We start from the raw sequence: 13,706 nt of genomic DNA, 5'->3' as shown, positions 1-13,706 counted from the left end.
ATATCTGATGTGCTTATTCAGGGTACAACACAAAACTAAACTTTATGATTTAAACGTAACATCTACAACGTGTAGGCTATCGGCTTCACCCATGTCCCTGACATGCTATAGTCCTATATTACTCATTTTATCGCTCAAATAAGGGGACATATACCTGTCATGTGATAGCAGACATTGTGACAGATCACAACAAATCAAGTTCCAAATTGTGTGTGAAAACAGTGTACTCCAAATTAACCGGAATTCACAGACCCCCGGAAATCGTGTCACATCTTGTACACAATCTAATCAAAGCGAAGCTGTCGCTGGGGGTGAATGAAAACAAACCGGCTCCTTGACAAGTGTTTCCGTAAACGTTACTGTTTCTCTAAGACAGTGTGTTGTATTGGGTGGAATGCCACTCAAAACACAAAATCAGTCATCCATGTGGTTTTGGGAAAGGTGACACCCTCTTTTCAAATAGCCACACCTCACCCTTAGTTCTACTGCACTCCCCTCGACTCCATCATCCAATGGCCGCGGCGCACCATCGCCATTGCGCGCCTCGGAGAGCGTCTGTGGGATAAAACCTTGCACAGTATTAGTAGCAGGTCGTGAACAGCTACACCACCTCTGCCTGTTGAGAGAGTATCATACCAGACGCTTTATCAAAGATTGACTTGGATCTCCCCGGCCGAGGTTACATTTTCTCCGGTGTGGTCTAGCATTGGATAATAATAAGGATATCTGCCCGGACCTTTTTTCTGCAAGGCGAAGGTAATTATTTGCATCAATGAGGTGTTTTTGATCGTAAAAAAACGGCTAGTCATGGGTACATCACTGTGTTAGCAAATGTGAATGGTTGTTAACATCTTTAACAAATGGTTGTAAATGTGTAAAAACTTAACAATGAGTAATGTATTGGCTGATCGTTTAGTTAGAGTATCGAGTCCCGTTACATTCACTAAGTAGTGTGAGAGAGTAGTCCCTATAGAGATCCTATTATTCCTAATTGGTAGTCCCAACAAAGATCCAAAGCCTAGCCTACGATAAGCAGTGAAACGTGTTTTTTGTTTTGGCTTATTATATAAGCCTATATATTTCTTTAAATAAGAGCGGCGACGGGGACTTAAGACTCAAATTGAAACTGCAACGCGGGCGCTAATATATTTTAATACTATGCCACACTATGGCATAACCTTACTTAACAGTATTCATAAGAACCCCATATTAACTATTACAATGTCCTCTTGCAGCAAAGAGTGCACTCAGGAACATATTCATTCCAAGCGAGGCCCCACATGGACTAAAAACATCTAATTAACTGGGAGAGAGAGAGAGAGAGAGCGTGGACCCTCTTGCATTTGTCAAGGACACCCAACGACAAAGACCTCAGAGATATGTCCAACACCACCGGACGAGGTAAAACACAAGATCTGAGACTCCCTTCCCTCGTATTGCTATAGTATTTTGGCCGCTAAAGAGAAGATAGTCACATGCATTTAGTAGCTATTACTAAAATATAGGCTAAATAAACAGATACTTTGTTAAAATGTTCCTTAGAAAAAGCTGAACTCATTTATCAATATAAAATATTTAATTGTCAAAGCAAGCAAAAAATGCAGTACAGGCATGACAAAAATATTTCAGAGACCTTGACAGAAATCAGCCGTTAATAGTTTATGCTCAGGCGTTGACAACGGAATAAATTCATAATCCCTGTAATTCTTTTCTATCCAAGTTTCGTTAAGAATATCTAACATTATTCACCGGGATTTCTAATGGCATGAAAACGAAAAGCTTTTAAAGTAATTGAGTGATTATGCTGATAATAAACTGTATTTCAGCAGCAACGACATTTTTGCCTACGGGTGCTTTGAATTATGAAACACTTGAATAGTGTTTGTTGTTTCATTCTCTAATACTTTGACATTATTCATACTGAATAAGGACGTTATTAACAGAAACAGGCTATGTTTTGTTGTAATATCTGTATACCCACGAATTCTGAATACATTAGCATAGTTGAGTAGTCCATGGCTGGTTATACAGCTTATAAAGTTTATACAGCAATGTTTCTCTTATCAGAGCAGAGATCGGCCAGGAAGGCCAAGAACCTTAGTCAATAAAAACCGAATGATCAATAATTGAATAACTTCATGTGCACCTGTCTATATACACTGTTATTAAATCTATTTTCCTTAATTTCAGGGTGATCTTTGTAAAAGTTATGACAGAATGTCAATTAATGAATGTAACATTTAAAAAATCGAACTATCAATGATCAGGCCAACAATTCTGAAAGCCTGGTGTTATAAATCCAGCGTGTATTTACTAAACAAAAATAACAGATTTTCCTTCTCTCGTGGAGGGTTTGTCAAGTTAATTGGACGTTAGTTTAGCTGACAGATATAGATTTGGGCCAATCCGTGGTCATTGTCACTTCAATTGTGCCAATGATGGAACGGTGGGGAGCTGAATGGTATGGCTTGTTTACGTTTCACCCGGTCTACCCCGCGGCATAAATTATGACACCCTCCTGTCGCCTCAAATGCGCCATCTTCTTTCATGTTCTCATAGCACCCGCTGTCAGGGGTTACAATAACCGTTCAGAAGTTACAGTGCAGCATTGCACCTCAGAGGTTTTGAGGTTATTGGGTGCCGTTTGGCTCAGTTGGTAGAGGATTGCGCTTGCAACGCCAGGGTTGTGGGTTCAGTAAGGGAAAAGTACGAAAATGTATGCACTCACAAAAAGTCACTCTGGATAAGAGCGTCTGCTAAATTACCAACATTTAAATGTTATGGGTCTATTAAAATTACGTGACAATATTGTTTAAAATTGTTAGGAGTAGCCTATTGGATAGTCAACCGATGTTGTCAAACATAGGCAATCGATCTCTAGTGGCTGATTAAAACTGCTTATTTTGAATTTAGACTAAATAATGGGTTGTGCTAATCGTGGTCAGTGGCCACACGTTCATTCTATAACCTAATGGCAAGTTAGTGGAATAAAACAAAATATATAAAGAGTAGGCTACCATATAGGGACTAAAGTGCAGTGTAACAGAAATGCTGCATTATTGAAGTTCATGTGAAACTAAAATGGAAAGTGAGAGGAAAGTGACAGGTTCTGCAATAGTTTGTGTGGGCTATATTATATTTAATATAAGGGTATAAGTTACACACACACACACACACACACACACACACACACACACACACACACACACACACACACACACACACACACACACACACACACACACACACACACACACAAAATAGGTGAACAAAACCATTTTTTCAGGTATGGTAGATATTTCCTCTGGCATTTTGACGGCTCCTTATGCTACATTGTAGATTGTGTTCTCAATCCAAATGTGTACATACTCATCCAAAAGGCTAGGCCTTTAGACCTAGTTCCCGCATCATTTGAAGTCTAGAATCAATAAAATAATATCTTTTACAGTGGATTATAAATTCGAATCCATTTTGAGGAGGAAAACCATGCAAGGGGATTCATTATTTTACGGGAAACAACCTAAAGAATTAATGGCATCATTACAAATTACGCCAAATGGAGACAATATAGGCTATTAATTGTGCAATTAGGATAAATCGTCTTTATGAGGGATTTTTGTGTGTGTGCGTGTGGTATGTATGTGTTTGCGTGACAGAAGAGCGAGAGAGTGCACGCGCGTGTGTATATGCGTGTGTGTTTATTCCCTTGGGGTTGCTCAGCTTTAATATCCTGCAGGTTGGTGAAGCTTGGCGGGGAGATTTTTACACACTCCGCTAGCACGGTTAATGGTGCTCCTGCTCCCCACCCAGCCTCGTCCGGCCTCCGTTTGATGTGGAAATAAAAGCTGGGAAAGGGCTGAGAAAAGAGCAAGGCGAGGAAGAAAGCTGCTGAATGGGTTAAATTAAAAGCAATGGGATTCTTACAAAGTCACTGATGCAGTCTATAGAAAGACAGAGAAGCTGCTGACAACTTTCAAAATGACATGGCAAACCCTTTCCCCAGCGTCATTTCCAAGTCCTCTTAAAGGAGAAGTCGATTTTTGATTTTGTAAATTAAAATGGTCAACTATAACTAGAACATGCATTACCTGGTGTAGTCTAGGCCTATGGTAGGCTATTCATTTAAGCATCGACACAAGGGAATACATTTTATTCTACAAACGAATATGCATGCGCATTATCTCGAGCATATTGGTGAACCATAATAATTGTATAGGCCTATATGGGAAATGTTCATAGGAATCACTATTACATTAATCCCTATAGTTCAAATACAGACGATGGACACGTTCTGCCATAGACTACATCACTCTCAATGTAATATTTTTTGTTTATAATAACCGCATTATACCAACTGACTACTGACAGCCCATCGAAGTGTTTAGACGAGAAGAAATGTAGTGAGTATGCTTGCACGCAAATAGGCTATTAATAACTTGATTTACACCACACAATTGCTATTTGACCTAATATAGCTATTGGAAATGGTCAACATGCTCACGATGTAGGATACATTTTTCTAATGTAAAAAACGAATTATTGCCATTTATTTTGCGTAATTGTAAATGTGGTGCTATAACCTATAGAAACCCATTATCCTCGCAGATATACCTTCTTTTTTTTACGAATAATTGACCAAATCCTGGAAAAATAAACTCCAAAACATAACATGATGATAAATAATTGACTTTGTCATTTAGGCTATAGAATTGTAGCTTAGACAGTATCACTTCAGGGCATTTTGAAATCGAAATGATGGCAATATCGTATCATTGTGCATGTGAGCTGTTTTTCCATGCCGCTTGCCAGAATGGGCCTAAATTATGCATGGCCTATGGGCCCCAAACTCCTTACATAAAAAATGTAAAACGCGTAAAATTCTCCGCTTTATAACGTTTAATGTGAAATTCATTTATATCAAAGTTAGGATAAACTTACTTCCTCTGCGAGAAATGACTACCTTCTCTCGCTGCCTTGTGTGTCCCATAGGAAACCCAAACCCGGAGAGAGGAATCTAGAGGTCAGAACCAGGATTGAGAACATCTAGAATGTGGAAGACTTACACAGAGCTGTCTAGACCAGAGGCTGTCAAATTTCTAGCTAGATCCGACTTAATTGGTCAGTTATCCTCTTTTACCACTCTTTTAAAACAACACTGAATTATGCATGATAAATTGACAAAATATATTCTGACATGTGCATCATTCACATCTCTGTCATCATTTTTATATAGCCCTTTTAAGATCTGTACCCGGGTTAGTTTGATAGCTAGGGGCTCTATTCAATCTGTATCGCTGAAGCGTTACAGATTGCGCTTTAGAAATGTAAAGGTAATTTCCCGATTGAGCCAACATAGCCTGTACAGCGTTTACCGTGAATACAGTCTCCGCTAATGCGGGAACTTTTCATTTACATTTCAATCACTCTGTAATGCTGAACTTCAGCAATATAGATTGTGTAGAGCCCTATGCTACTGTAACTTATAGTTTAGTGAATATTTTTTTTGTCCAACATTCATATCAATTACCTGTAAACTTGGACACACTAAACATGCCTGTCTCCTCAACATAAAAAAAAAACAGAATATGAAATAACTTTATTTCAAACAATACAGTGAAACAAATTCCAGGAAATATATGCTCATTGTTATGTTCATGACCTGCACAATTTTGTGTGCTGAATTGTCCCACCAGGTTCAATAACATCTTCTCTTGGAAACCCAAAGGACCCACCTTTTATCCTGTTTAAAAAAAAATTGCATTCTGAAAATGATATTGCCAGTAGATGCCTAAATAATATGTGATTTATTTGATCAATTAATCTATTTTGTTCTACATGTCTGTAGTATGTCATTGTCGTATCAAGGTAAGAACATTAGGTGCCAAGTCAGCCCTGTCACAGACCAAACAAATAGCTTGAAGTAGAACCAGCCCAGACCCAATATCAGTGTACCCTCCCTGTATGTGTATCCTCTGTGTGAGGTAGTGCTGTGTGTGGGTGGTAGCGTGGGTGGCAGTGAGCTCAGGTTCCATGACATTTATAAGTGTTTCATCCCCCCTCCTCCCCCAGGTCATGGGGGTCTTAACCAACTAGGTGGAATGTTTGTGAATGGCCGTCCGCTTCCGGAGGTGATCCGGCAGCGCATCGTAGACATGGCCCACCAGGGCGTGCGTCCCTGTGACATCTCCCGGCAGCTCCGTGTCAGCCACGGCTGTGTCAGCAAGATCCTGGGACGGTGAGCACCTCATAGCACCTTTACACCTTTACACAACAGGGTGATACTGTTAGCAGCCCTCTATTGTGTTCTCAAGACACCTAAACCATGAACCACGGTCTCCCATTGTGAAAAGTGTCTGGGTTCACTACACAGTACATCATTGGTCATGTAAACACCTATTTTTGTTAAATCCAAATGATGACCACCCACATTCACTATATTGCTCTCTGACTGAACAAACCTCTCTCTCCTTTTCCAGCTACTACGAGACTGGCAGCATCAAGCCAGGAGTGATTGGGGGCTCCAAGCCCAAGGTGGCCACTCCTAAAGTGGTTGATAAAATAGCAGATTACAAGCGTCAGAACCCCACAATGTTTGCCTGGGAGATCAGAGACAGGCTCCTGGCAGAGGGGGTGTGTGACAGCGACACCGTGCCCAGTGTTAGCTCCATCAACAGGTACTGACTAACGTCTACATTATGCTATGTGTAAACCAATAAATATCACTAAGTGGGCCTTTAAAATAAGAACTGTGATCTCTTAAGTAGTGTTAAACAAGTGTATAGAAATTGAATCAGCAGAACAATCGCAGATGTAAGTATGTGGTGCAATAGATTTTACACTGTTGTCCAATAAACACATTTCACTGCACCTATCTGGTATGTGACAATAAAACGTTTATTTAATATTATTTATAATCTCTGCTCTTTATTCCAGAATAATCCGAACCAAGGTGCAGCTGCCTTTCAACCTGCCTCTGGATGGGAAAGGCCTAAGCCCAGGACACACACTAAGTGAGTCTCTACACACACACACGCACATGCACGCACGCACGCACGCACACACACACACACACACACACACACACACACACACACACACACACACACACACACACACACACACACACACACACACACACACACACACACACACACACACACACACACACACACACACACACACACACACACACACAGACAGACACAGACAGACACCCTAGTCATTAACAAAGCACTATCACCCCCCCCCCCACTCCAAGCACCAACACACGCCTTCACTAAGGCCTAGCATTATGATCTGATCATGTAGTATTTAGCCTAAAGAAACTCCATGCTTAATGGTTCGTAAGATTAAGCGCTAATGGTCAACGATAATATTGCAGTAATAATAGTCCGTTTTCCCTTTCTTTCTGTCAGTCCCCAGTTCAGCTGTCACTCCCCCAGAGTCGCCCCAGTCCGACTCCCTGGGCTCCACCTACTCCATCAGTGGCCTGCTGGGAATACCACAGCCCAGCCAAGAGGGCAAGAGGAGCCATGATGACAGTAAATACCCACAAATTCTTGTGCAATCCCAAATCCTGATGTTCTATACTCCTCTCACATTTTATCATATTTTTTTATGCAATTCAGTAAGATTCACTCTGACAATTTATTCTACCATAATTTATGTACAAACTCAAATAGATTCAATAACTTCTCAATATAACCCCACCCTCTCTCCCTCTCTCTCTCTCTCTCTCTCTCTCTCTCTCACACCTCTCTCTCTCTCTCTCTCTTTCTCTTTCTCTCACCTCTCTCAGGTGACCAGGAGAGCTGTAGACACAGTGTGGACTCTCAGGGCAGCGCAGGCGTTCCTAGGAAGCAGCTGAGACCGGAGCACTTCCCCCCGCAGCACCTGGACTGTGGCTTTGACCGCCACCACTATCCACCAGACTTCAGCTCTGCAGCAGCCAGCAAGACCGAGCAGGTACGGTGACCTACGTGTCACATTGGCACTGAGAGGTGGAGTCTGCTTAACACCACTGGCATGGGAAACATATGTTTACATTGCCAAAGCAAATGAAATAGATAATAAACAAAAGTGAAATAAACAATAACAAATTAACAGTAAACATTACACTTACAAAATAATAAACACATATCAAACGTCATATTATGTATATATACAGTGTTGTAATGATGTGCAAATAGTTAAAGTACAAAAGGGAAAATAAATTAACTTAAGTATAGGTTGTATTCTCAATGGTGTTTGTTCTTCACTGGTTGCACTCTTCTTGTGGCAACAGGTCACAAATCTTTCTGCTGTGATGGCACATTGTGGTATTTCACCCAGTAGATATGGGAGTTTATCAAAAAATTGTGTAATCTGAGGGAAATACGTGTCTCTAATATGGTCATATATTTGACAGAAGGTTAGGAAGTGCAGCTCAGTTTCCACCTCATTTTGTGGGCAGCGTGCACATTGCCTGTCTGCTCTTGAGAGCCAGTTCTGCCTTCGGCAGCCTTTCTCGATAGCAAGGCTATATGCTCACTGAGTCTGTACATAGTCAAAGATTTCCTTATTTATTTGAATTCCCCCCTCTATTTTTCACACACAACACAACGCTCACGTATAAATGGTTAATCCGCCATTATTCTCCACAGACTGTGTACCCTCTCTCGCTCATCAATGGCAGTCTAGAAGACGGGAAGACCAGCCTCTCAACATCGAGTGCTGCTATTGGTCGGAATCTGGCAGCGCACCAGGGTTACACTGTGGTGACAGGTAAGACTCTAGCGATGGATGGTGCCCTCTCACCCCGCACAAAGATCAGCGCTCAAAGATGAAGCAGAAGGAAAACTGAACACGCTGGCACATGGAAACATTAGCATATCTCAACACCCAATTCACAAAGGCAGTTATTTTAAATATCATAATGCATTCATAATCTGTGAATGTAATAGCAGTCTGTTTAGGCGTGTATACTCCGGACTGTAGCAACTGCGGTTGTCATCAATCTGATAATAGATCTTGTTTCCGACCGAGCTATCATAGCAGTTGATGTTTATCTCTGCAGTGCAGCCACATGTTAGCTTGCCGTGCCTGCTGATGCGTTGTACAATTAATTTGGCCTATTATCACGAGCTGCCCAAAGCACCCTTTCAAGTTTAATTTAAAACAGACGTACAAATCAAATCAAATCAAATTTATTTATATAGCCCTTCGTACATCAGCTGATATCTCAAAGTGCTGTACAGAAACCCAGCCTAAAACCCCAAACAGCAAGCAATGCAGGTGTAGAAGCACTGTACAATATGGTACAATACAATATGTGCTGTATGTCTAATGTAGTACCCGTTCACTCGTCATTTGTTTGAAGCATTAGTTTCAGCTTCCTGGCTATTTCTGCTGTGTATTTGTTAATCCATTCATTCATATTAGTTAATTCCATTTTATTTCATTTTCTCACCCATCCACCCACTGGCCATGCCACCTCAGACCCCCTACAGCCCCTCACACTTTGTCTGAAACAGGAAATGTCCCCGGAGGTGACCAGCACAAGCCCCTCCCTAAATGCGGTGGCCAACTCTGCCTTCCTAGAGCTGCAGTCATTGCAGGCCCCTGTCACTGTCAGTAGCAGCTGCAGCAGCTCCAACCATTTCCCTCATGCGTTCAACTCATTCTCCCATCATGCACCAGTGTACGGCCATTTCAGCAGCCAGTCTCTCATAGCAGGTAATGAAGCATTCGTCTCACCCATTGCCACGCCCTGTAGGGGGTCCATACAGACAGTATAGACTACACTCGCTTATCATGTCACCTGCCACAACACACCAAACCCCATGTGCAGTACTGTACTGGAACGTCAATTGCTGTAGATGATGGTGAGCACCACTGACAGTGCCAGAATTGATTTGTTTTTCATGTGTATATTCAGCTGCTGCACTACTACAGTATGTGTACATCCTCATGCTGACAGTGTGTGGTCTGTCCTCCTCTGTTTCAGGGCGGGATATGGTGAGCTCCACTCTCCCTGGCTACCCTCCTCACATCCCCTCCAGTGGCCAGACAGGCTACTCATCCTCGGCCATCACTGGCATGGTAGCAGGTAAGACTCCCATCCCTTGCCACACACAGGCTATGAGACAGGCCATGGCATCCTAAAATGGGATTTCTGAGAAAGAGATGAATGATGTCTCTACTTTCAGTTCAGCTTATATAAATGCAGTTCATAGTTTTATTTTTAGCCAAACCTGATCCTATCTGGGTTTTCCCTTGGGGAACGCTGAAACTGCATACGCTATTAGGACAAAGCACCACTGAGAAGGATTTAGACAAAAAAAAGGCAGTGAGCAAAACCAACGCTAAAAAAGCAAGGATGGGCGTGAGACAGGGAGAGCGAAATGCTGGGAGGGAGGATTGGAGATTAACAGGAAGGCATGCTGGTTAATGAGTAGCCTGCTCGGCTGGTGAACTGCATGGCGGTGCAGCCAGGGCCCAGGGGGTACAAGAGAACAGGCTGGGGGTTCCGCCCTGCTGCCCGCACCCCCACGCCGCCCCTCTGACCACACATCACCATGGGAACCAGGGGCCCCACCAGAGGGGGGAGAGGGTGGGGGGCCACAGGGTGGCAGAGTGGGCCTGGGTGAGAGAGAGAGAGAGAGAGAGCAGAGGAGGAGGGTCTTTGTGGTGTGTGTGTGTGTGTGTGTGTGTGTGCGCGCGTGCGCCTTTTTATTTGAAGTCTGCCCTTCGAAGCGCGAAATGAGAGGGTCTGATTTATTATTTTTCTGGTGGGCTTGCTGTGAGGAAGCGTTCATACACAATTACTCACAGAAAGGGGGGGGGTCTGGGGGGGAGCAGGGGTATTCAATCCAGCCAACATAATTACCAATTAGATATTGGAATGTTTAAAAAAAGAAGAGGAAAAAATTGAGGAGACAGAGAGAATGGCTGAAAGGCTGAAGCAGGAAGTGAGGGATAGAGAGGAGAGGAGGGCATTTTGGACGGACGGAGAGGGGAGGGGTAAACGCTAAAGAGAGGAAGCGGAGACTAGCCACACGCACCAATGAGTCGAGGGATTTTACCCCCAGCCATCCACCTGGCCCATAGATTAATGGTTTACAAGATGCCCTAACCATTGGTGAATTATGAGCTAAGTCTTAGCAGATGCTGGCAAGAGGACAAACACCCTCAACTGAAGGCAAAAAAACAAACACTTTGAGGAATGCTGTGTCTCTATAAGACATTTTATGCCTGATATTGTCTGTGATGTATTTCTTTCTATACACGTACATCTGGGAATTTCTTACTGAATGATGTTTGTTACTATATGTCTCTTAGTGTACATCTGATGTACGTGCTGTTTTGTTCCATGTCCTTGCAGGTGCAGACTACTCTGGTCAGACCTACACTCACTCCCCCTACACCTCCTACAGCGAAGCTTGGAGATTCACCAACTCCAGCATTCTCGGTGAGTCAGTCAGTCCGGCACAGTGGTGTTCAATGGACACACCCTTCATAAGTATTAGAAGCATGTACTGTAATCTGTGTTGTGTCAGTACTGGAACGATCCATACTGCTTATAAAGCTGATGTGTTATGATTGAAGTGAACGTGACAAAAGTGACTGAATTGTTATAGATAAAAGTCCCAGCTTCCAAATATATATATATATTTTAATGCAAACCATTCCTGTCAGGTCAAGTTTATACTTTGAACCTTATTCAATAGCTTTGAACCTAAAATACAATGAATTTGAACCTAGAGTATCAATGGGAAAACCTCAAATACAAATCCTCACGCCAACCAGGAAATAAAGTACAGTCAAACTTTTGGTTTCACATGTATCAGGATCTCCCCTAGTCCCCATGGAAACTAGTTACCCAGTTACCAGGGGGTTTGCGCTATACCACTGCCGTCTCTTGGTGTGTACGGTAACTCTCTCTGAGCTTACCAGCCTATGAGAACTTGTGTTCTGTTGTGACTTTCTGGTCACAAGTCTGTGTGTCACCTTGAACCAGCTGATTTCACCAATTATTAACGACACCGGGGAACATAGACAGTATTAATGCTTGTGTGTTCTGAATGCTTAATTCTATGCATAATGCAAAATATTCGGTGATATTTCTTCCATCAAGTAGACCCATACTTTAACAGAGAGAAGGTGCAAAACAGGCAGCTTTATTCATGGGACAAACTATCCAAGCAAGGCAGATTTCCATCTGAACCATCTGCTATTGTCATGTGGTTGATGGGATTAAGAAAGCCTGCTCTGCGTTGCATTGTCCCTCCTAACACCATCAAAGCCAAGCTAAAAATCAAACCACAATGGTAAACTCCTTTATCTCTGTCGCCCCCTGCAGGTTCGCCCTATTACTATAGCTCGGCCTCCCGCACCGCTCCACCATCCACTGCAGCCTACGACCATCTCTAGCTCCCATGGACCAACCCTCATCAAGAGGACTGATAATGGGGACCAACAGGCAAATGCAGCAAGGGATAGGAAGCTATGAGGAGAATTGGACTGTCTCCCAATGATGGACAGGGGAGTAAAGACATCCGAGGGACATTGAAGACTTTTAGTGGCAACACTGGACCAGCTATCCTTGACCCTGAACTCATGGACAATACCTTCTCATGGCTAACTAATTCATTATTTATTTGTTTTTAATGACAGCCCCATCCAGGGTGACTTGACACGTTTACACATGACATTCTAAACACTGTAATACATTTGGGCAACTGATGTCCATGACTATGTCAGTGGCAAAGGCCCTGAATCCTGCATTGTGTGTACGTCGCTCCAAAGCTGTTTCACCAAAGACTTTATTTGTAGCACATTTTGCAACACTCTGACATGCGACTTTGACTTCATGACATCATAGGATGTTTTGGTGGCACAGTACAGTAAACAGCTTTTTTTGTGAAGCTACTCCTGTATTTGCATCAAGTTTACAATAGGTTTATACAATAATACACACGTCCCTTTCGCATTCCAGTGTCGTTTTTTTTCAGGATCCTCTGTGTTGAATTCAAAATAAAGCCTCTTTGAGCTCACCACCCAACCAAACCTTCCAGATCTTAAATGTAGTGCAGTGCCAATTGTCTGAATGAGGCATACAGTCACACGGGGTATCATTCTCATAGCAAAATGTCCTCATGTCCTTGTCAAAAAAAATATGTTTCATGAATTGAACTGTCTGGGTTACTCTCGTTTGGCAATATGTATATATTGTAAATGGCAAACTGCTCTTGAGAAAGAAATGCAATTTTATCAGAAGGATGATTTGGGGGTGAATATTGTGGGGATTAATGACTGAGTATCTGAAAAACAAAACAACTCTTGAATTTTTTTTCTCTTTATGATAATTCGATTTTGTTGTCATGCTGATGTTTAGTATGAGAACTGTGACTAAACAGTTTTTTCTTTTCTTATACTGTTATTAATGTTATTGAAGATGTAAATATGGAATTTCTAAATAATTATTTTAATTAAATAAAGCATGACAAAGTGATTGTGCATTGTATTCTTTTCCCCACATGTTTGCACATCTAATGAGTCATGAGAACATTTACATTAGAATAGAGTCCTATTAATATCCTTAGAATCAACTGACACCCGTTTCTATTAAAGGCTTTACAGTTTGAGTGTTGTGGCATGTCGTATGTAGTGCATGAACAAACATAGGCCTAACACAAAGCTCCCCACTACTTCCATCACAATAAGGA

General features: G+C 42.1%; 1 protein-coding gene across 7 annotated transcripts; it reads left to right on the top strand.

The window, feature by feature from the left end:
* The first annotated feature begins 571 nt into the window (after nucleotides 1-571).
* On the top strand, nucleotides 572-13,492 carry pax8 (paired box 8). Of its 7 annotated transcripts, XM_020466047.2 has the most exons (13): nucleotides 573-756; nucleotides 1,236-1,401; nucleotides 4,990-5,118; nucleotides 6,070-6,235; nucleotides 6,477-6,674; nucleotides 6,934-7,010; nucleotides 7,416-7,541; nucleotides 7,799-7,965; nucleotides 8,643-8,763; nucleotides 9,478-9,714; nucleotides 9,986-10,087; nucleotides 11,363-11,449; nucleotides 12,341-13,492. In XM_020466047.2, exons 3-13 carry the CDS (start codon nucleotides 5,049-5,051, stop codon nucleotides 12,409-12,411), a joined length of 1,422 nt encoding a protein of 473 aa, XP_020321636.1. In that variant the 5' UTR covers nucleotides 573-756; nucleotides 1,236-1,401; nucleotides 4,990-5,048; the 3' UTR covers nucleotides 12,412-13,492. The 7 variants fall into 7 exon arrangements, with proteins under 7 accessions (XP_020321641.1, XP_031665395.1, XP_020321636.1 ...); XM_020466052.2 differs by lacking the exon at nucleotides 9,478-9,714 and having other exon boundaries at nucleotides 572-756; XM_020466048.2 differs by lacking the exon at nucleotides 1,236-1,401.
* Nucleotides 13,493-13,706: the final 214 nt, after the last annotated feature.

The sequence above is a fragment of the Oncorhynchus kisutch genome, linkage group LG29 (assembly GCF_002021735.2).
Source record: "Oncorhynchus kisutch isolate 150728-3 linkage group LG29, Okis_V2, whole genome shotgun sequence".
In the NCBI taxonomy this organism is placed as follows: domain Eukaryota; kingdom Metazoa; phylum Chordata; class Actinopteri; order Salmoniformes; family Salmonidae; genus Oncorhynchus; species Oncorhynchus kisutch.
This window is presented reverse-complemented; position numbering and strand designations above follow the sequence as displayed.